At 38.1% G+C, this 22,783-nt stretch overlaps 1 protein-coding gene across 5 annotated transcripts in view; it reads left to right on the top strand.

Moving 5' to 3' along the window:
* The window catches only part of NFIB (nuclear factor I B), a 203,642-nt gene that overhangs the window by 159,649 nt on the left and 21,210 nt on the right, over positions 1 to 22,783 (top strand). For 2 of the 5 annotated variants that reach the window (XM_064140618.1, XM_064140620.1), the window contains exons 9-10: positions 11,878 to 12,043; positions 15,427 to 15,509. The exons of 2 other annotated variants lie outside the window; for them this stretch is intronic. In XM_064140618.1, coding sequence (XP_063996688.1) covers positions 11,878 to 12,043; positions 15,427 to 15,509 — 249 coding nt within the window. The remainder of the gene's footprint in view (positions 1 to 11,877; positions 12,044 to 15,426; positions 15,510 to 22,783) is intronic. One more of the 5 variants, XM_064140619.1, reaches the window with a different exon arrangement.

Below are 22,783 nucleotides of genomic sequence, written 5' to 3'. Positions count from 1 at the left end.
CAAACCTCCCAAAAGAAATTGTATGAGAGATGTGTGTCTTCTAGGGCATCTAAACCAGAATCTTGCTACTTCCAGTCTGAAAGCAAGACGAGCTGGCATATAAGGGATCCAGTAATTTATATTCTTGTTCAGCATGGTATAATAAATGGTGTAGGTTAGTCATATGCACTTGCTGTTCCTCTGTCAAATGTAAGTGAATGACCTGACAGCACTAACTGGGGAGGTGTTAGTCCCACAACCCTTCTGCTGGGACCATGCAGGATGTCAGAGATGAAGCCTCTGCTGCAGAATGGAGCAAGAAGTGCACTGGTACGTACACATGTACACATCCATGGATATATAGCCATATTTATAGACTTGCATATATGAAAATAAACTGTCACAAGGTAGTGCATGCTCTTTTTTGTAGGCATCTGACATTTCTTTGTGCAGACGAAAGACAGTGCTATAGTGAGCAACAGCACAGACTCACAAAATAGACCTCTTCCTTTTGTAGAGAGCATGCAAGAGCAGATGAAATCCTGGCTGCTATGCTGGCACAGACTTGTGTGTGATATGGGAAATTAACATAGCTTTCATCAGCAAAGTAAACTATGAAGGGCTGTGTGCAAAACTGCTTTCCACAATAGCATTACCCCATAGTGTTAGCACGTGATCTGCACTGTAGGATAAACTGCAGTTTAGAATTAGTCTGTCAATATTTGAGTTTTTCCAAAGGCAGTGTAATGTAATCTTTGCTGCTTAGACTGTTATTTTGGTTCCTTGTTTGGAAGGCTCTGTGGAGCCCTGTAGCTTGTGCTTTATCAGGCTTTTTTGAAGAACCTCAGGAATATAAATTGCAGAGACAATGGTAAGGTTTTGCTACTCCTAAGAGTTAGATTCCTTTGGAAGGAATGTCTTATCAGGGATGAAGAGGTTGCTGTGACAGCATTTTGTCCCAGACTTTCTTTTCCTTTGTTTTCAACCATTGGTGGCAATTATCTCATGTGTTTCAGGCACAACAGCAGTAGAACTTGAGACTGAATCAAACTTCCTGTGTTGAATATCAGACACAGCACCTCTGGGCTGTTTAGGTGTTTGTGGCTTTTGGCTCCATGGGCTAAAGCTGTGGTCCAGCTGTATGTCTTTGAAGGCATAAATCCTAACTACATGAGTTTTATCAGTTACAATTCTAATGCAAACTAAATAAAATAAATGGACTATGTCAGCTTTCGAATACAAATTGCTATCTGTGTGCAGATTAATAGTCTTTCAGTTCCATGTAACATTTTTGCTGAGACTCAGCTGGGAACATTGCATGCAGGACCTGATTTAAATTTGTGTAAAACTTCATGAATAACAAAGTCTAATTAAGACATGCATTAAAAGTCCTTAATGTTAATTCAGTGGGGAAAATTTTAAGAGTTCTATTGCTTTTTTTTTTAATTGATGTCTTAATTAGGCAATTTTAAGGGAAGAACTACGCAAACTAAAATCAAGCTCTCGCTATTATGCTTTTCTTTAATTATTCAGTGCTTTTTTTACTTGCATTTTGATTGCTTATATATATTAAAAGAGCAGATTAGGTGATAATCTCTCTGGATTGTTCAGTGTTCTGTTTTGGATTATCACTGAAAAAAGGCAACAACTACATGAATTATTTGACTTTCAGACAATTGACAAATGTGCTGTCTTGTGATTTTAACATCAGCAAATTAAACAGTGAACATGAAAAGCACTTTCAGCTCTTTGCTCAGTAAGAATATTACTTTATTACCTTATCTGCAATTGAAAGATTAATATTTAGACCTTGAAAGATAAAATTTTACTCTGTTTAATTTTTTTGAAAGTAGTAGTAAACAAAAATGTTTCCTCTTCTTGTACCAGGCTACCATAGGTAATAATAGGCCAAAGCAGCTTCCATTTACTACTTTTCCCAACTTCTGTATCCTTTATATTAGGGTAATGTTTGATTTAGTTCTTAAGAAGAGGGGAAGGGGTTAAATAGCTCTAAGGATGGGATTCCAGTAATCTTTATCATCTTTATTGTCCATAATTTATGGTAATTAATTGCTATTATTGGTGGAAATTCCTTTAGATTTAATTCCTAAAGTTCACCTCTGAAGTATACTGTTCATTAGAGGACCTCTATGCTCTGTCAGAGTATCTCTATATAGAACAGCTAAAGGATAGCTGAACAAAATGTAAACCAGCAAGGATAATTTTTTGCTTATGGAGAGAAGAAGCATTCATCTGTGAAGTTTCAATGACAAAAGGGAATTGTTGTGATACAATGGCATGCTTTGAGCCAAATCATTTTTTTCTAAATAAAACATGACTTTTTACTCAAGCAAATTTAATTATTTTAAAATGCAAAATTGCATCTGTAGGAATGCCACATCAAATTTAATTATACTTTCCCACCTCAAAACATACTCATTTGGATTTCGAAAGAGGAGCTCTGATGATAGTTTTAATTTCAGCTTTAGAAATGGAAAGGATGGATAGCCTGACAGTGTTTACCTAAAATGAACTGTTCCTCTTCAACATCTTTCAATAATACATTAATTTAGATTGTTACGACAAGCAACTGAGATGCTTTGTACTCCCCACAGCAATTTTGAGATTAATTACATTACTGCTGCAGTGATTATAATGAGACATTGTTATTCAATGGAATACTTTATGTAAAATTAGTTTAAAGTTATAGAGCTCCCATAGATTTCCAGAGTGGGAAGCAGTGAATGATTTTCTTGACATGGTGTTAAATACTCCAAATTATGTGTGATGAACAGTCAGAAGTTCAAACAGGCCCTTTGGCTGCAATGAAAAATTATTCAACAATGGGCAACCTTAAACAAAGAAGAGCTGTGGGCATTGGTTTCATGCATATCTGTTTTATATACCTTGTTCTGATTGGAGAATACACAAATAAATGTACTGAATGGAAGTGGACCTCTTTAGATACAGACCTGGACTTGCCTCCAACTTGTAATTTGAAGAGTTCCCAAGGTTTTAAGAACTGCTCTACTTCTGCTCAGCTCTTGCAGTTGTATCAATGCTTTTCATCGCTGCTAGGCATGCATGTTAGTGGATTGGACTGTGTGTGAGTACATAGCGGTATTATGAGGAGATGTGGATCTTTCCACAACATACATAGATACTGGTTGCTCACAGTAAGTTTCTGCAATGTCTGTTCAGTTGCTATGTGTCTATTCCACCTGTGGTGTTTATCCATCTACAGTATTTTGAGGATTGCAAAGCTACCAGAAATTTTGACTGCATATTTCCTTTCTGACAAATTGCAGACAGGTGAATCTTTTAATCTTGGAAAATAACACCTCCTCTGTACAGGTGTGCGTGCACAGACAGAGACCTGCACACACAGAGACCTGCATATGCCTGAAATGCTTTAAGGATTGAGATTGTATGAATCAATATAGAGTAATTTAAATACTAAATTCATGTTTGCTGTGTTTGCATTTTTATTCTACAACTGCTAAAGCAGCGGTGCTTGGAAGTCACATGTCAGTATCTATCTGGTTAACCTCTGGAGCAAAACAGCCTTGGTTTAGTACTCAAATCTTAGCACAGTAAGAAAATCCATAGAACCTACCATCATGTAGGTTAGAGGAAGTTCTTTACTGAGCAAGTGGTCAGGCACTGGAACAGGCCGTCCAGGGAGGCGGTAGAGTTCCCGTCCCTGGAGCTGTTTAAGAGGAGGGTGGATGTGGTGCTTGAGGCTGTGGTCTAGTGATTAAGGATGCTGGGATGAAGGTTGGACTGGATGATCATGGTGGTCCATTCCAACCATAGCGATTCATAGTGATGATGTTGTGCTGAGGGACTTGGTTTAGTCAAGAACTTGTCTGTATGAAACTAATGATTGGACTCGATGATCTTGAAGGTCTTTTCCAATCTAAGAAATTCTGTGATTCTGTGATCATCACTCAAAGGAAGTATCAAAATCAAACTTCCAGTGAGCCATGAAATGCAACAACACTTGTCTGGCTGAAGTGAAAAACAGATTAATTTTGTAATGAATGCGTGGTGATTCACAGAAGAAGGGTCAGCAATTGTGATGAAGGAAACAATGGTAAAGGAAGCAGTTAATACAAATCCTGCTGTTCCAGAACACCTTAGAATCAGTGGGATTTTTTTCCTGACTAAATCAAGTAAACAGAAGTAGACAATCTGGCAAATCCTTTGAGTTTGGGTTATGAGACACACAGTTTACAGGTGATTGTAAATTAAATTTTGTGATATTTTTTATGAAATATGCAGTTTTCAGTGGCATGGTAACAACACCTCTGATTTTGGGGAGCTAAGTAATTGGATCCTTTTCCTACTACATTAAATGGCTTACACTTGTTACATATTTACAGCCCAAGTGAACAGTTGTCCACCTACTGACTAAAATTCCTGGGGCTGTTAAAACATACTTCGATGCAATGTATGCTACTTTGCAGCTTTTTCTCTGTATTGTTTTTTTCCTGGTCTGAAGACAGAAATGCCTGAACTGCTTGAGAAAAGCTGCATGTGGAAGCTGGTGAGGTTGCTTGTTTTCCTCTCATAATTAATGAGGGTGATTCAGGTTTTATTCAGTGAAAGATAGGCATGTTCTTCAGGAATGCCGAGCAGTGGCTTCGTCATTTTTCTATACAATAACTGAAGTCATTTAGCAATGAGAAGGGCATCCTGTGAGGCTCTGCTTGAACCGGTCAAAGGATTTCTTGTTTGCTGGGAGGATGCTAGCATAACTGGGTGACACAAGTGGTATATATGGATATGGTTTCTTTGGTCTATCTAGCACTTTTATTTACTGATGTTCAGTAGTTTTCAACCTCTTGGACAAGAATTTCCTCACTATTTAAAAGAAACTATTGCAGATAAAATATAACAATGTGCTGTTTGAAATTGGGAAACAGAGTACTAGCTTAAGTGTATCTACTGACAAGGCATTTGAATATTTAGTTCCAATTGTAAGTAGCTTGTATTTAATTTGCTCATTTTTAACATGTTAAATGCACGGATTTAAGTCTCCAGAGTTTGAGAAATACCAAAAATACCTTTTGAACATTTGTCTAAAGAGACTTTCTTTCCCACATTTGCGTGTCATGAATTTACCCTATTGTTAAGGCAAATACACAAGGAAATATGGGTATTTTCTTGTGCTCTACCTGTTGACAAATAATTATGATTTTGTGAGCTCACAGGTGAAGTTCTAATTTGGGATTGACAGCTAGTTGCTTAGCGTATTTTACTATATCTGTGTTTGAACATGGGTTGCTGAAGCACTGCAGCTGTTTTCACTTTCAGTACTGTTACATCAAGAGGAAAATGTTTTCTCAACTGGATGAGAATCAGAGCTTTATAGATAAAAGGTAACACCTTGATTTCTCTCAGGAAGTAGTATGGAAGTGATGTCAGCCAAGAACTGGCATCAACATGTCTTTTCCAAGGCCAGTTTCTGAAGCAGACAGGTAGCTGCCTGTCACACCAACTGAAGCTTTTCTGTGTAATCTCCAAGTCAAGTCTGTGTAAGACTTGCTGTAGTAATGAGTTACTCAGGTTACATGGATTGGAAACAAATGAGATTCATCCTTCTTAGAAAGGATGGTAAAGTGGTAAGGGATGCTTTAAGAAGGCAAATTGCATTTCTGTTGCTACCATAGTGTCCAACAGCAGGAAGTAGGTATAATTTTGCTTCTTGTTAAACAAATGCTTTGTGGAACCCATCAGGTTCAGTCTGAGTAGGAAGTGCCCTATAGTACCTTCTGAAGTCTTGCTACCTGTGTTTTAATAATACATTTCTGTTCAGTATGTCTCAAGAGCACTGTGTTATATTACTCAGATAGGTAATATATGAGGGTCTGTTTGAAACTTAATGTGGGCATTAGATGTTTGTAGGTGATGTAGGTAGCATAGCAATGCTCTGTGCAAAAGCTGTATTGAGGTAAAAAAATTGGGTTGTATCATATAACAATAATAAACAAACAAACAAGACCCCCCACAAAAAAAAACACAACAACAACATTAAAAACTTACCAACTGGTTCATAGATGTGGCTAGTAGATAACTGTTAAAACAACATATTTGGTATGTAAGCAGGTGACCAAAATGTTTGGAACTGGATCTTCTGCAGCTTCATCTAGAAAATTAATTCAATTAGTGGTCTCAAAGCTACACTGCTATAGGGTTTTGAGTGATGATCCTCATCATAGTATCTGAACTTTACTGTTACAATGGACTGGAACTATTGAGAAGAACTTGGTAGCAGAGTATTTCCAAATGTTCCAAATCCAGTTTAACTAAACTGCACTGATTTGTTGATCACCTGGCTAGAATAGGGTAAGCTTCTTAGGAAACACACCTTCAATTTAAAAAAAAACTTATTTTGTGAGGTGCTGTTGTTCTCCAAGTATAGTGGTTAGCTATGATGCAATTTTTATTAAACCCTGAAACTTCTTACTGAAATACCTAACACAGTATTATAAGTTGCTGTCCCCAGGACATGAATGGAATTAAGATGATTTCTGGCTTTGGTTGATTACTTCTTTGAAGATGCTTTGTATTAAAGATTCTGTGGCATAGACACTGAGACCAAATGCACCCTCAGCGAGCTGGAAGATGGCATCAAGCTGAGTGGTAGGGTTTCCATACCCAAGGGAAGGGATGCCATGTAGAGGGACCTGAACAAGCTTGAGAAGTAGACCTGTGTGAACCTCATGAGATTCAATAAGGCCACTTAGTTCAAGGCAACCTCCAGTATCAATACAGACTGGAGGATGAAGTGATTTGAAACAGTCCTGTGGAGGACTTAAGGGTACTGTTGAACGAAAAGCTGAACGTAGCTAGCAATGTTCACTTGCAGCCCGGAAGGCCAATGTTGGATTGTAACAAAACAAGCACAGCCAGTAGTCTGAGAGAGGCAATTCTGTCCCTGTTCCCCACGCTGGTGAAACTTCACCTGGAGTATTGCATCCAGCTCTAGAGTCCTCAGCACAGATGAGACATGGACCTTTTGGACCAGATCCAAAGGAGAGTAACAAAAATGATCCGAGGGATGGAACAGCTGTACTGTATGGTCATTCAGCCTGGAGAAGTGAAGGCTCTGGGAGCCCCTTCTTACAGCATTTCAGTATTTGAAGGAGCCTATAAGAAAGGTGGGGACAATCTTTGTAGGGCCTGTTGCAACACAACGAGGAGCAATGGTTTTAACTGAAAAGAAGGTAGGTTTATGTTAGCTATAAGGAAGGAATTTTTAACAATTAGGCTTATGAAATATTACAACAGGCTGCCCATAGAAGTGGTAGAAACTTCATCCTTAGAAACATTAAAGGTCAAGCTGGATGAGGCTGAGCTACCACATCTAGCTAAAGATGTCCCTGCCCACTGCAGGGGGATTGTATTAGATAAGCTTTAAATGACTGTTGCAACCCAAGCCATGTTTCTATGAAATTGGAAATCTAATTTAATTTTTTTGTAAAAAAAGGTATGGTACAAATATGAGTGTAAAAAAAACCCATTTTGATGTTTAAACAATTTAGTGTTATATGTGGGTTGTTTAGTATGTTTGTCACGTTTCCACTATCTTTGGATATCTCACCTGCATCAATTTGGGCTGTATTTGGCAGACGTTCATTGTGTTTACTTCTTTCCCTTTCCCATTTTTAAATGCACAGCTTGTTAATCTAATGCAGCTGCCTCCATGCAGTTTGAGGTTTATGCCTCTGACGTCTCTCTGTGTGTGAATCCACCACAAAGACATACTGATGCCTTAGGTGATGGTAACAGTTGATTTTTCACCTGTAATGCATTCGTAAGAATCTGTTCAGGGAAGATTGGGACTAGAACCTAGAAGTTGTTTTAAATAAGGACAAAATTTTTATCAGTGATATAGAGAGTGGTATCAAGGGCACCATCAGCAGGTTTGCAGATGACACCAAACTCAGTGGTGCTGTTGATACGCCAGAGGGATGGTATGTCATCCAGAGGAACCTGGACAAGCTGGAGAGGTGGACCCAGGTGAACCTCATGAGGTTCAACAAGAGCAAGGGCAGAGTTCTACAGCTGGGCTGGAACAGTCCTTGCTATCAATGCAGACTGTGGGATGAGGTGATAGAAAGAACACTTGTGAAATGGGCTTGGAGGTGCTGATGGATAAAAAGCTGGTCTGTTTCCCAGAGCCCCATCCCTGGAGTTATGCGAAGTGAGGCTTGAGAGGGACCTGGGTAACCTGATCTAGTTGAGAATGTCTCTCCTGACTGCAGGAGAGGTTGGCCTAGATGGCCTTCAGAGGTCCCTTCCAACCCAGACCATTTTATGACTCTTTGATTATGTGAAAATGAATTTGCATTCAATGGTTTGCTATCAATATTTGTACATGTAATTCAGATGGATGGGTAGTTCCCATGCAAAGTTATCTTTTGGCATAACTGAAAATGTTGAAAAGAGAATAGGTCATAGAAACTGCTTTTGGTAGTCAGTTTTCGGTAAAATTATGAATTCCTAACATGAGACATATGTTTATTATCAGAGTTTCCCTCTTTGAACTGCAAACTTACAGCAGGACAGAAGATTTGAGACATCTGAGAGTGCTGGAGTTCCTGAGTTTGTACTGCTGTCAAATGCCAGAGTCCTGAATCTAGACTTTTATTTCAAAAGCTTTTATTTTAGTTTCTGCAAAGATAAATATAGAAGTGTGAATTGAGCATAAACCAGTGCAGCACTGTCAGTCTGAAGATGAGCCCACACAATAATTCTGAAACAATGAGGTAATCTGTTTATTGAGGACTATTTTATGAACTAAGTTGCAAACTTAATTATGATGTATTGAATACATTTTGTTAAGCGCTTCACAGTTGTTCAGTACATGTGAAAAAAGACAAGCATGGATGTTTGAGAAAGGTTTCCCACAAATGACATTTGTGCAGCAGAATTTGGGGAAGTATGAGACTGCTTTTCATAAACTCTATTTTCAAATGCAGCACACCTAGGAAAAGCATTTAGGTTTTAAAAACATTTAATGTGTACCATTTTCCATGACAAACTGTCTCAGAGGGAGTACCTTAATTCACATATGTAGGGATTGCTGAAGAAGAATTATGTATGTAAAAGCTCAGGTAGGTACTGAGGTTAAGTAAAAATTTACAACTGAGGCCAGTTAAAAATTTAAATACAGGAAACTTTCAGTGTGGAGGGAGAAGTTAGGTACTTAGGCATGGCGCATCATGCTGTCTTGGGTGTATTTACCTGTTCTTGTATTACCCTGTTGTTGAGCAAAGACATCTGACTAGTTACTGCTACATAGTATTTGATGTTATTGAAAATTTTAGAACAAATGTTTTGTTACAAATATGAAAGCAGAGGCAAAGTACCTGAAAAAAAAAAAACCCAAAAAAGGAAAGAATATGTGTTAGAAGTTACCAAAAATAAAAGCTCAGTACATCATAAAGTGCAGTCAGAAGATGCTTGGATAAATGTGATTATATGCAACAAAATTGTTAAATGGCAGGCAGTTAGATTATGAAACATTGGAACCATGAGAAATGAACTTACTGAAGTAATGAGTTTTCTCTGTTACTACTTTGGAGATTTTATTTTTCCATCTAAATGTTGCAGACCTCAGTTTCATTGTATTGTGTCTGCACTCAGTTTTACATGTTCAGATACAGAACAAAGCCTAGTTTTTAAGAAGATACTAAATAAAACAGAAGAAACAGGAATGTAGGCACTTGGTGGTGAGGATCCACTAAAATCACTAGCAAATTCCCCATGCAGTTGAACAAGGACAGGATTTCACTCTCGTTCTGGATGAAGTGGGGTTATGTACTGTGCTACTATTATGTATTGTACAGGGTGAAAAACGATTTACATGAGAACAGTGTAAGTATGCTGTTTGTCTTAAAACTTTTCAAGGAAAGGTTTGCTCATTTGGACCTTGTACACAAAGACTAAATTGGAGTCCATGTTTGCCCCTGAATTCCCTTTGACTGGGATCACTAGGGAACAGTAGAAAGTGTTACATTGCTCTAAACTGCAATGGAGTCAGATTTCTGTTTGCCTAGACACTTTATTTTAGAGGCTAACAGGCCTTTAAAGTAGACCCCACAAAATAAAACTTCCTAGACCACTGCTAGGATAGATCTCAACAAAAGTGGAATTATCATCATAGACTTCATAAAAGACTGTATATTTTAGGTCAGACCTATGTAATTGCTGAGTTTCCAACTTAGAGTCCATTGATCATGTGAAAAAGCAAGAGAATGCTCAGCAAACTTCTGTGCCATATCACGCTCCAGAAATTGTGTTTATATTCTCCCAGTTGTAATTTTCATTTCAAGTACATAGAGAGATCTAGCTAACAAGTCTTAATTCTTGCCTATGAATAAACTTAATGTAACATGCCAGTTCTTTGGGGAAGTTTTATTTGTGAAAGTTGCTATTCCTTTGATTTTGTGCTTCTTTCTTATTTAGAAGCTACTCTGACACAGTCCCATTACTAAACTCCTAGTAGTAACTTCTCAAGCAACTTGGAACAGAAATGGAAAAGTGGTAAACATTACCCAATTTCCACATTTGCAAGATTTTATGACACCATGGCTCTTCAGCCCTCACCCTGGTCCAACAGGCCCCCAAACATACAATTATGTTTAGGGAAAAACATCCTTGTTTTTTTTCATTAGAGGGGTAACTTAATTGCCCTTTCTCCTTAGTGTACATTTTACTGCTATTTTTCATTGCAATGCTTGTGATTTTAGAGAGGGAATTATTCTGCTTAATTTTAAAAGTCTTAAAGAGCAAGATTTTCCCTTGGGAGCATTTGCAAAGTCTAGTAGAAATTGTACTGCCAGTAAGTTTCTCCTGCTATTAATTTTAAATTTCCTCCTTCTTGATTTCATTCCATTACCCTGAGTTTATACTTCCTGTACTTTCCAAATAATTCCTTCCTCTTCTGTGTGTTTATACTCTGCACATACTTGAAGTGATTGTCTCAGTCCAGCTATTATTTCCTTGCCATAGTCATGGTTACCCCTTTTAACCTTTCCTTGTATCGTCTGAATCACGTTCTCAGTCCATTTTTTTGGTCTGAATTATCTCAGAGGTGACAGGATCCTTCTGATAACAGCATTCCCACTACTTGTCTGTTTGCATGGCTGTATTTTAAAATACCTCTGATTCACAGAACTCTCAGCCACTTTTATCTTAAAGGTATCAATCGCAGTTGAAAAATCTATTCACTGCTTGCTAATCTTTAGTTCAAGCTATTTACTACTGGACTATTGAGAGTCATACAGAATGTCTAAGATATGTTTAAGCATTGGATAAACACATACATTTACTGGTAAACATTGCCAAATTCAGATGTGCACATATGCAGGAAGTAGCATCGTACCCTAACCCTTGCACTCCAACACAAATTATCAGCTGGCCTTCCACTATGCATAATCCTTATGGACAACTGTGGTCAAGTCTTGATTATGCTCCAAGCCAGGGTGGTATGGCACGTGAAAACAAGTTTTGTATCATTCATTGTTCTTAACACTTCATATATTAGGACCCATGTCCTGGTCAGTTTAATCCTGTTATTGTGGGATTTACTGTGGTTCACAGCCACTGTGAGAACAGCAAATATATATTTAAACAATTTGATGCATGCTGCATCCAGAAAGAAAGCAAGCTCACCATAAAGTAATGCTATTTAAGCGTGCACTATCTGAAAAGAGGTCTACCTGCTGAAAATACCATCTAGGAGTTCACATCTTTGTTAGAAAGGCATTCCAGCACACAGGTACTACAGTGATAGGCATTCTGGAAAACCCTAGGATACATGGGTAGGTTCCAAAAATCCAATGTGTATGTTTCACCAGGCATTCTTCTGATTTTGTTTTGTAGCCTAACAGCAGTGGTCAAGTAGTAGGGAAAGTGCCTGGCCATTTTACTCCAGTTTTGGCACCCTCTCCCCATCACAGTGCGGTGCGACCTGTGACCCTGACCATGACAGATACTAAACCCATCATTACATCCACTGAAGGTGAGGCATCTTCACCTACAGCAACCAGTAAGTACTTTTTTAGGAAACAAAAATGTCCATCAAATATTCAATAAGATTACAAATTGAGGCCAGAAAAGGTGTCTTTTCCTACTATTTGACCAAGCAGATCTCATCATTTTACATGAAGAGCAAATGTGATCTGACTCAAAGCTTTTCCTGCCCAAGTTTCAACCACTGCATCGTGTTACACAAACCAGTGTTTGTGACATGACAAAATGAAAGTGAAAAGCCTGAGTACTTGGCCAGCATACAAGAAGATGAAAGATGGTTGCTCACCTAAGGTGGACATCAGTAAGACATTGAAAAGCACACTCAGACAGCAAGGTTTTACAAGGACCCACAGACAGTATTCTAAACAGAGATTGGATAATTTACTCCTCAGTGAGATTTCTTACAGCAATCAAGCCTTATTACAACTCAAACTGAATCCGAGCTATGACAATTGCATGTTGATATAGGTTGTGTTTTTTCTTTAAGCGAAACCAACTGATGTGACAAAATAAATTTCAAATTCTTTGTCATCGCAGCAATGGATACCAAATTCTTTTTTTTTCCCCCCTAAAAAAACCCTCCAACAAAACAAACCCTAACTTTAATACTGTAAGGTCTTTATTACTGTGTAGGACTACATTATTTTTCCTATTATCTTCAATGGAATTGCAATTTTAGAAGTAAGAACAAAGGTGCTACTATATAGAGAGTAAAATTTTCTCTTCTAAATATTCCTCTTATGCTCAATGAGGCACAATATTGCTCTTTAACTACTTTCTGCATTTCTGTTATCTTTGAACTTTTATCTGTACCTGAGATGGCCAGTTTTTTTTACCAGTTTGTATGAGGGTGGTGAAGATCTTTAGGAGACACTTAGAAACATACACTCAAAGACCTGTGAGTCTTTAGAAATATTAATCTCTTCAGGCTCCATTAAATTAAAATGACCTTTTTAAGTGTTTGACCCATAAATCTAGTTCCTGACTTTTGGTCTGTCATTAACAGACTCTATAAGCTGTATGGTACTTAAACATTACAATACTTGACATCCTTTCACTAGAATGTGAAGCAGAGGTGAAAACTCAAATACATAGGAATGGCCAAGATACAAGGAAGGAAGCCTAATTGTCCCTTTATTATAAAAAGGTAATAACTTCAGAACAAACAATCATTTAGCTACAAACAAGTAATCGTGGATAGATTTATGGAAGTGTTTCAGCTATTCAGTGTATCAGAAGCCTTGTTAAAAAGTGATAGAGTTTATCTGTGGTTTGTGGTTCAGTTCTTGCACCTTTAAGAAGAGTTAGGTTTAGAGGCAAACAAGAAGCTGTTGTTGTAGCCTTTAAGTCCGGAATAGAAAACTGAGAAAGCTGAGTTGATGTATGGTTTCAAGTGATCATGATTTTTTTCTTCTTACTGTTATACTTGACCATGCCTAACCTCAATAGCTGGCACAGTTGAGGTCAGGGATTCTAGTACAAGTGGCAAAAAGAATAAATACAGTGGTAATCTGACTATACTATTCAACATCCTGTGAAAGCAAAACTAATCTGTTTGTTGTCCTACTACTAAGGGGAAAATTTGGACTACGTTTTCAAATTTAGTTGACAGCCAACTTGTTGTACAATACATTGGAACTTGAGTAACTGATTCCCCATGAACCTTAGAACACCTTGGCTTAGTTTTTTTTTAAATAAGGCCTAATCTTGTTTCCACTGCTGTGTGCAAGTAACATCTTGCCTAAAGGTCTGATATCTGCCACTAGAGCATGTAAGTAATAAAAGAGGCCCTGTGTGTAAATTTTATTTGAGTATGCCAGTTCTGCATATAAGGCAGAGTACAATTGCTGCATGTTCAATGTTGTGCTTTTCAGAGCAGGGCAGTAATCTGATCTGCTTGTTAAAGTCTTTTGAAACTGTATCGGCAACTTTAAGAGTAAAAAAAATTAAGGAACTCAGCTTATTGATGAAGAAAATAACAACAGAGGGATCACATCCAGCTGATACATAAATTATGTATGAATACATAGAGGCTGTATTATCAGTCATAATAGATCTGCCACACAGAGCGCTATCATCAACTTAAAGGAAAAATCAAGACCAAATAAATTTTTAGGCACAGCCTTTATTTTATTTGCTATGATTGGATCAAAATATACATGACAGAAAGCTATTATTGGGCAGCAAGTTGTTGTTATTATTCCATCTCATAAGGTGGCCAATTATTAGCAGTGCTTTTCTTTCTGAAGTGCAATAGGAGAATTGTTTTGAATATTTGGGAACCCTATGGCCTTCACCATAATTTCCATCTAATGGCTGATTAATTTTATGACAGTTTTTCAGGAAGGCCTCTTAAAAAAATAGTTTTGTTGGACTTCATTTGTCTGTATTTGCTGCATGACTTTAGCATGCTCATTCAGTAGATACTCCCATGAAGCTCCTCAGTGTCTTCCTTGTGTCTGTCTATTCAGTTTTGGTAGTTTTGCTTTGTCTGCCAGCAAGTTTCTAGGTTGTGATGTTGCGTGTTGCAGTGCTGACATCTCCACGCTGGGAAGTGGAGTAAGACCACTCACCACATTTCACAAGTGCCACCAAAAGCTGTGACATTAATGGCTTTTAGTGATTACTGACAGAGGCCAGAGAGGAATGTGACCTGCAGGTCAAGAATCCATATTCTGTAATTAATTCCAACATCACCTACCATTCTCTATCTCATCAGAAGATTATTTTTATCATTTTCTGTAGCAGACTTTGAGAAACTTCCTTAAATTGTCCCTCTGGGAAAACATTTCCAAGTTTATAGAGAACTTTAATATTCTATTGCAGGGTGAAAAAAATAATTAGTTTCTCATGAAAATACCAATCAGATTACCTTTTGTTTCTGAAGCTCTCTGAGGATTCATTTCATATCATAAGTAAACTGAACTTTTGGTTGCAGTTTTTGTTCTTTTACAGTTCTGTGATGGTCCTGCACAACAGTAAAGAACAAAAAATGTATACTAGTATTTTCTATCAACACTCTCATCTCGGAGATTTCACTGGTGCCTTTGGATTGGTATAGTGGAAATGACATTCAGGCTCATGCTGCATATCTTATTTAATCACTTTAAGAAAAATAAAATCATATTGATCAGAGGAACTTTTATTTAAGAAGGGACATAATTGTGGTTTACACATTGCAGCTTCCATTGAAGTTTATAGGAATTTACACATGCTTGTCCAAATCTGGTACAATTTGTTCTTTTGCTATAAACGTTTAAAGAAGGGGAAACCACAGACACATCCTATACATTGCAAAATCATAACTCTGGATCTCTAATGTATTTACTGTATCTGCAGAGGGTATTTATAATGATAGGTTGGTATTTTTATCAATCTGTTTTGTTCTTCCTTAATCAGCCTACACAGCCTCAGGCACATCCCAAGCCAATCGATATGTGGGACTAAGCCCAAGAGACCCATCCTTCCTACACCAGCAACAGGTGGGCAAGTTTCACATAGGTGTAATTATATAGAGAAGCTTTTGCAGTATCATCTTCCTATGTGCTGCCACTGTTAGCTTGGATTAGAATGGGATTCTGAGGACTTCAGTGTTTGTCATCTGAAGATAAAGCTTATTCAATATGAACCCGAACCCTTTAAGAAACACTCAGTTTAGATTATGCTTTTTTTCTTAGATTTGTGCCATCTTAAGGAACTTCCAGTCATATTTGTTTCAGTTATTTTATATGTCAAGAGCTCATACATGTAATCTTTTGAAGGATTTTAAGGAAGAGAATGAGATATGTGAAGAAGAAATACTCACTTCAAAATCATTTTAACAAATACGCAAAATCTCTAAAGCAAAACATCATTCTTACTGTTTTCAAGCTGTTTTGTTTGGGGTTTTCCTAGATCTTTAAGCCTACCTAACATGATCTGAATTGTAGAAGATGAGTTATAAAGCCAAATGTTCACTACAACACATTAGTTATAGTTAATAAGTTTAAATTGGTCTGCTGATTTCAAATATGATAAACCCATTTTTTTTCTAGTTTCAAGTAACATTTTAGATTTCACATCTCATTAATGCTGTAAATTTAATGCAAATGAGGTGTTTACCCAAACTGTGAAAATAAGCAACTGACATTAATGCTACCATACAAACAAATTAGCTGCAGTCAGTGGCAAGGCCATACATATACAGAAATGCTACATTGCTAGTAACAGGAATAAATTCAGACCCATTAGAACTGTAACATGTTTTATGATGTGTGTTTGTGTTGCTCATAGATTTTAACAGTAGAGCACTTTGAAATTAACAGCATGTAAAATGTTAGAAGGAAAAAAAAAAGCTGAATGTGGTAGTAAGAAAAGGGCTTTTAAAGACTCCCTGGTATTTATACCACTGTATTTTGTTCTCAGGCCTGAGTTCCTGTGATGATTTGGCAGACATGCCAGTTTCATTTTTGAGTGAAACCTACCTGTTCAGTGTTTGCTGCTACAGATGAAGTGTGTTTCATCTGGAGCACTGTCTCCCTACCTACTCCCAGGGTGAGGTGGCACTATGTCTGTTTTAAAGGTCACCACATGGAGAGTGCAGGGAAAACCATAAAGATGATGTCTTATTCAAGACAGTTGATGCTTTGCCAACTTTTTTCTTTTGGTTTGTTTTCCCTACAAATTTACTATTGCTTAAGCCCTCTCCACATTACTCAAATTTCACTGAAAGAGTTAAGAACGTCATGTCACATGCCAGAAGGTAGTGCAAGTATATAATTTTCTTTTGGCTGAGTTTATGACATGTAGGTCTTATATTGCTTATTTCATGCATCTTCTATATTTTTTCGGATTTATGTAGATGGAAATAGACTTGGAGGTTGCAGCAGTGTCACAGGACAGTATAAGTGAGGAATCTCAAGAGTCATCACAGTCTTTGATCTTTACATGCACTGTGTCTTATGCTTCCTTTCATGGTAAAACACGTGACCACATGGTTTAGAGGGAAGGAAAAAATAGGTCTAATATACACTTTATAAACAGCAAAATTCTTCATTAACACTGTTCTCCTTTCTAAAGTATATTGTTCCATAGTCTTGTTCTGTTAATTTAAGAGCATCAGGTGATGACCAGCAATTGATTTCTTATATTTAAAAATAGTGTCAAGGTTTCATCTTTGTTGTGAATTCTCTATTCTTTTCTAACTTAGGCAGTGGATATATGTTTATACTTAGCCTAAGTGTGTCTGGAGGGGTTATGTGTGTTCATGCTTAAACATATAAATAACTGCAAAATTAGGAAACAGTATGTGCTGCTGAAACCATTTTAAGGAACAGAATACTTCAATCACAAAGCTTTTTCAGATGAATACAAATATACATATATAAGACTTTCTAATAAATTAGTTACCTTCACTCAAATCCTAAAGGCATCACTGAGATTACAGTGCTATGTATGTTTATTACCCAGAAAGTGAGGTAGGCCACTGAGATTGTCTAAACAACTTCAGAAGAGCAAAGGTTATCCTTTAGTAAGACAAAAATTAGATTGATTTACTATTTTCTTTTATTACTTTACAACAATTTAAAAGAGACCACTTTTCTTGTGGCAGACTTTAAATGCATTTGGTTTAGAACAGTCCATGATAAATGAAAAGAAGAATCAAGGGGTACATGAATTAAAGGTGATCAATCATTTTGTATTAGTGGAGAGAAATTCCAAATTAGAAAGCCTGTGGTCTTAGTTCCAGAGAGGTCTTTCAAACATTCACCATGCTCTATAATGCACACTGACCCCTCAGGAATAAATATTGTCACGGATACATTTTTTACTTCATTGGAAGAGTCTTTATGAAGATTTATTCTCCCTGGTTATGAGAAATATTGACGTGTACTTTTGAGTACTTTTTGTTGTTGTTACAAAGAATCATTACATTGCCTGTTTAAATTACAGTAACCACCATAAATTTAAAAGTTACACATATATTTTGCAACGTAGAGTTACAAAGCAACTTCTCACAAAGTGACAGCTTGCTAGAACTTCCAGTAAACAAATTGTAGTGCAACATGCCTGAAATAACCTCTTTTAGATTGAAAGTACTTTGTAAGGCTTTGGAAAACAGGGCACTCTAGCACCAATAGACATGGTTTATTTGGTTTTACTCATCTGGGTACTGTGAAAAATATGCTGTTAAGTGCATCACTTAGCAGTCTACATTGACAGGAAGAAAAGGAATTATAACTGTGCAGTCCACATTCTGCTGCAGTTGCTGATGAGTCTCCCTATTACTGGCTTTGAAATGACAGGTATTTCTGTGTGGTGACATGAGTGGTTACAAAACATACCTCTTGTTTCACTGTCATCTAGCACTATATTTTACAATTGGTTGATAAAAAAAACATGTCAGTCCCACCCTCAAATCGTTAATACTTTTTTTGATTCCACATTGGCTTTTTAGTTTTTAGGTGATGATACTTAACAGCTGCAGGGAGGGCACCACAGGAAGAGGACAAGGGAAATGTTAAGAGCTGGTATCTGAGTGAGAGAGTTTTTCTTAATGTTACTGTTAGTGGTTGATGGGATTATTTTGTTGTCAAATTTAGTGCTCAGTACTTATCATCTGTGCTGAGAAATACCTTAAATGGATTGTGCATTAAAGAAAGATTGGATAGTAATAGAATCATAGAATGTCAGGTTGGAAGGCATCTCAAGGATCATCTGGTGCAACAGTTATATGGGATTACCTTTCCGCCCCCTTTTTTTGCCTGATTTGCAGTTGCTGAAGATTTGTGGTTTCTAAGCCTAGACTAGAGGAAAAAACAATGAATAGAAGAAATTTGAGGAAACTCAATCAAATTCAGTCTTCTGCAGCTCAGCACAGTATCTGACAGATTTTAGCTGTATCTCCATTCTTTTGGCTAAGTAATATTAATGCAGAAGTCATCAGTTCTGTAACATAATGATCAGAATTCTTCTAATGGTTATGGGAGTTTTCAGGGTAATGAGATATCTGTAGCCACCTTATGTTATCAATCTCAACTTCATGAATTTATTTGTATCTTCAGATAGACACGTGGAGGTAGTATGATATTTTTTCTCTCTGTAAAGCTTGAATGTTACCAGAAATAGTACTAGCCAAGCACTTTACCTGTGTAAACAGTATATAAAGATGGATGGATGGATGGATGGATGGATAAATAGACATTTGCATTTATTGCAAGTACAGATGAATGATTTCACAAATAATAATACTTATGTTGGAATAAGTAAAATAACTGATGAGTTTTCTTTTTCAGCCATTTATTTAATTTTAATACATCTTGGAGCTTTGCATGGGTTTTTTAATTACAAAATATAAATAAATGGGATAACAAGGTATATGAAGCCAATAACCTCTAGAACTTAACTATTACAGTAAATTATGATAACTAGTGCTAATGAGAAGTTAGTGAACTCTTCCAGTCTTTGCACTGATTAATACAATGGCATGGTTTTCACTAAAGCTTGGACTTTCTAAGTGTGGTGTGCAATATCCATAATTTCTACTGAGCTTTGGGATTTACGAGAAGATACAGACCATATCTGTAGCTATAAGAAACACTCCAGGTCTCTAAAATGTAAAATCAGAAAACTGTAGACAGCTTTTTATTTCCAACACTCCCAGCTCCCCTGCCTGTTAGTCAGGAAGCTGTCCTTACCAGATGCATCCTTTAGCACTGAGTCACACAATTCAAAATGGAGCTCTCTTCATAGTAGTCATCGTGGAAACTGTAAACTTGAATGTCCACTGAATATAGAGTATCTGTTTACAAACTGCTCTGAGTGGGTGCTGGTTTTGCTTTCAGCAGGAGATTGAAAGAAGAACACAAGTAGTCTCTGAAACAACTGTTCAGTAATGCCAGGAAACAGGTTATCAACGCTTAGGCTGTTCTTATTGTATCCCTTATCATAACTGACAGTTTGACGTAAAACTGGGTCACATGACCACCAGTGAGGTATGTAAATGCATAAGAGGTCACCTTTCACATATACTTTCTGGAAAGGAAACACATTGCAAGGAAGTTTCAGTCAAAACAATGTCAATATGCAAATGTTGAGCTTTATGGGCATTTCTCAGCTAAGAGGATCTATAGAACAGTCTCTCATTTGCACTTTCCAAAATAGGTAGTAGCAATAACAGAAGTTTGCAATGAATGTTCTGGAGCCCCCAGCACAAGAAGAACATTGAACTGTTGGAGCGAGTCCAGAGGTGGGCCTTAAAGATGATCAGAGGGCTGGAACAGCTCTCCTGTGAGGACAGGCTACAAGAGTAGGGGCTCTTCAGCCTAGTGTCATGGAGGGGCTTCTCTTATTCCTCCTCTGTTAGGAGGAAGTGAGAAATTAATTTGAGGTGGTATTAATTTTTTATAAAATTATTTATAAAAATGAATATTTACAAATTTGTACCACCCCCAACCACTATGTAATTAAGTTATTTGTGCAAAGTTATGAAAACAGCTTGGGATATATTTACAGGGATTTGATTATTAAATGGAAATATCAAATTATCAACAACTATAGACAGAGAGAAAGATTCCCTTAGGCTTAATGCCTCTTAACAACTATACTGTTTGCCCAGCAAGGGCTGAAACTGTGTCTGCTCTTAAGACAGAGGTAACATATTACAAAGGAATTAGAGCTTGCTTAAATGTGTTGCTCTTAAGTATTAATCATTAATCACCCTCCCGGGATCGTGCCACAGTGTGTGCCCAGTGTTCGGGTCTTGTTGAAGCTGGAATCTGTCCCGGCTTGCAGGTGAATGATAAGGTGTTCCCAGTCTCTGGGGTAAACAGGATTTCTCTGACCTTCTTTTCTGCTATGAAGTGGTCTCTGCCTTGGTGCTGCTGGTTCTGGATGCCGTGTCCAGGGATGATCAGCTGGCAGGATTTCCAGATGCAGGAGGAGGATTTGTCCATGCAGCTTCTAGCACAGTCAGTCTCACAGCTAGCAGGCTGTGTTTGTAGGTTAGCAGACAGTCTGGAAGGTCTGCTGGGCCTAGAATTTTACAGGCTTACAGGGCAGCTTGGCAAGCAGCATATGCCGGGCTGCAGGGAGACTTGAGCTCTGTAGCTAAATGCAGGATAGCAAGCCAGCATGTACAGCTGCTCTAGGCTTAGGCAGGGGGCTCTCAGCTCCCCAGATATGTATGCAATGCAGGCGTGCATGCGCTCTGCTTCTCAAAGGGTTCGCAGACAGCTTAACTGCGCCTTGAGATCAATGCATGAGGTCTGAGCCTCAGTAATGTTTGCAAGAGAGTAAGGCCTGACTCTGTGTCTAGGCCATGCAAGCAGGTCAGGGCAGCAGGATGCTGCTATATGGATCAGAGAGCTGAGCTTGATCCTCTGAATGCTCTGAATGCTCTGAACACGTGGTGCTCCTTTGCACCTCTCTTTATAGACTCTGAGCCGAGATTTGTGGCTCATTTGGCCATCTAAAGTGACCAATCAGGCTGGCAGTAAGCCAAACCTTACCTTAATAGGCAGAAGCTGTTTGCCTGGACCCTCCCAATAGGAGATTACCTGGGCAGACCCCAGGGGTACACGGACTGGGTGTGTGTGTGTTACACAACCTGTTTACTGCCATGGGTCCTGGCAGAAAAACATGTCCAGGCATGTAGAGGCATAGAGAGGCATCAGTTTTGGGGCTGCTGCCCCTCCACCACACCTAAAGAAGATAAGGCTTCAAGGAGACCTTGTAGTAGCCTTCCTATATCTGAAGGGGACCTACAGGAAGACTGGTGAGGGACTATTTACAAGGTCTTGTAATGACAGGATGAGGGGTAATGACTTTAAACTGACAAAGGCGAGATTTAAACTAGATGTTAAGAATTTCTTTACAGTGAGAATGGTGAAACACTGGAACAGGTTGCCCAGTGAGGCTGAGGATGCTCCTTCTCTTGAGTTGTTCAAAGCTGGGTTAGATGAGTCCTTGAGTGACCTATTCTAGTGGGAGGTGTCTCTGCCTATAGCAGGGGGTTCAAACTAGATGATTTTTGAGGTCCCTTCCAACCTAAACCATTCTACGATTCACCTATAAAAATTATTCAGACTATCATTAAAGATTGAGATGTTGACTATGGGATTTTAATGAACATAGGATTGGTTTATTTGTGTTTGTGAAGAAAGGAAGCTATAGATAGTGAAATCTAGCTTACGTGCAGGACTTCACAGTATGTCTCACAGTGCTGGAAAGTGCATTAAAATAATTTCCATGGCATTTTACAGAGAGTGGAACAGAAGCAGGAGGGTAGATGACTTGCAGGGAGGTAGAGGAGTTAAGGGAAGAATTTGGTCTACTGCTCTACTTCTTCCTCAGCCTATGACTGCTTCCCATGATGATGCTGAGGCAGATAAGAGAGTTGTGCTTCCTCCCTGAAGAAACACTTGTGCTCTATGCTACTTCATGAGTGCAGCAGCAAGGATGTATCACAAGGATGCTAAACTGCTGAGGCTCCGTGTGTCAGGAAAAAAAAAAACCCACCACACCTAACAACTCGCAGCGGACCTTCAGGATAGCAGACATGGTTCGAACTAGGTCCAAGCTGTATAATAATTGTAAAACTGTGGGCACCCAAACAGAGCCCACCTGTAGGAGTGCAGGCGTCCAGACGTCTGGATGTGAGGAGTGCTGGAGCCTGGCACTCGACACAGGCAATGGCTGCATTAGGTGTGAGCAGATTGATTGTCTGCTTAACCTGGTGGCTGAACTCAAGGGAGAGGTGGAACGACTGAAGGCTGAA

The sequence above is a fragment of the Pogoniulus pusillus genome, chromosome Z (assembly GCF_015220805.1).
Source record: "Pogoniulus pusillus isolate bPogPus1 chromosome Z, bPogPus1.pri, whole genome shotgun sequence".
Taxonomy (NCBI): Eukaryota; Metazoa; Chordata; class Aves; order Piciformes; family Lybiidae; genus Pogoniulus; species Pogoniulus pusillus.
This window is presented reverse-complemented; position numbering and strand designations above follow the sequence as displayed.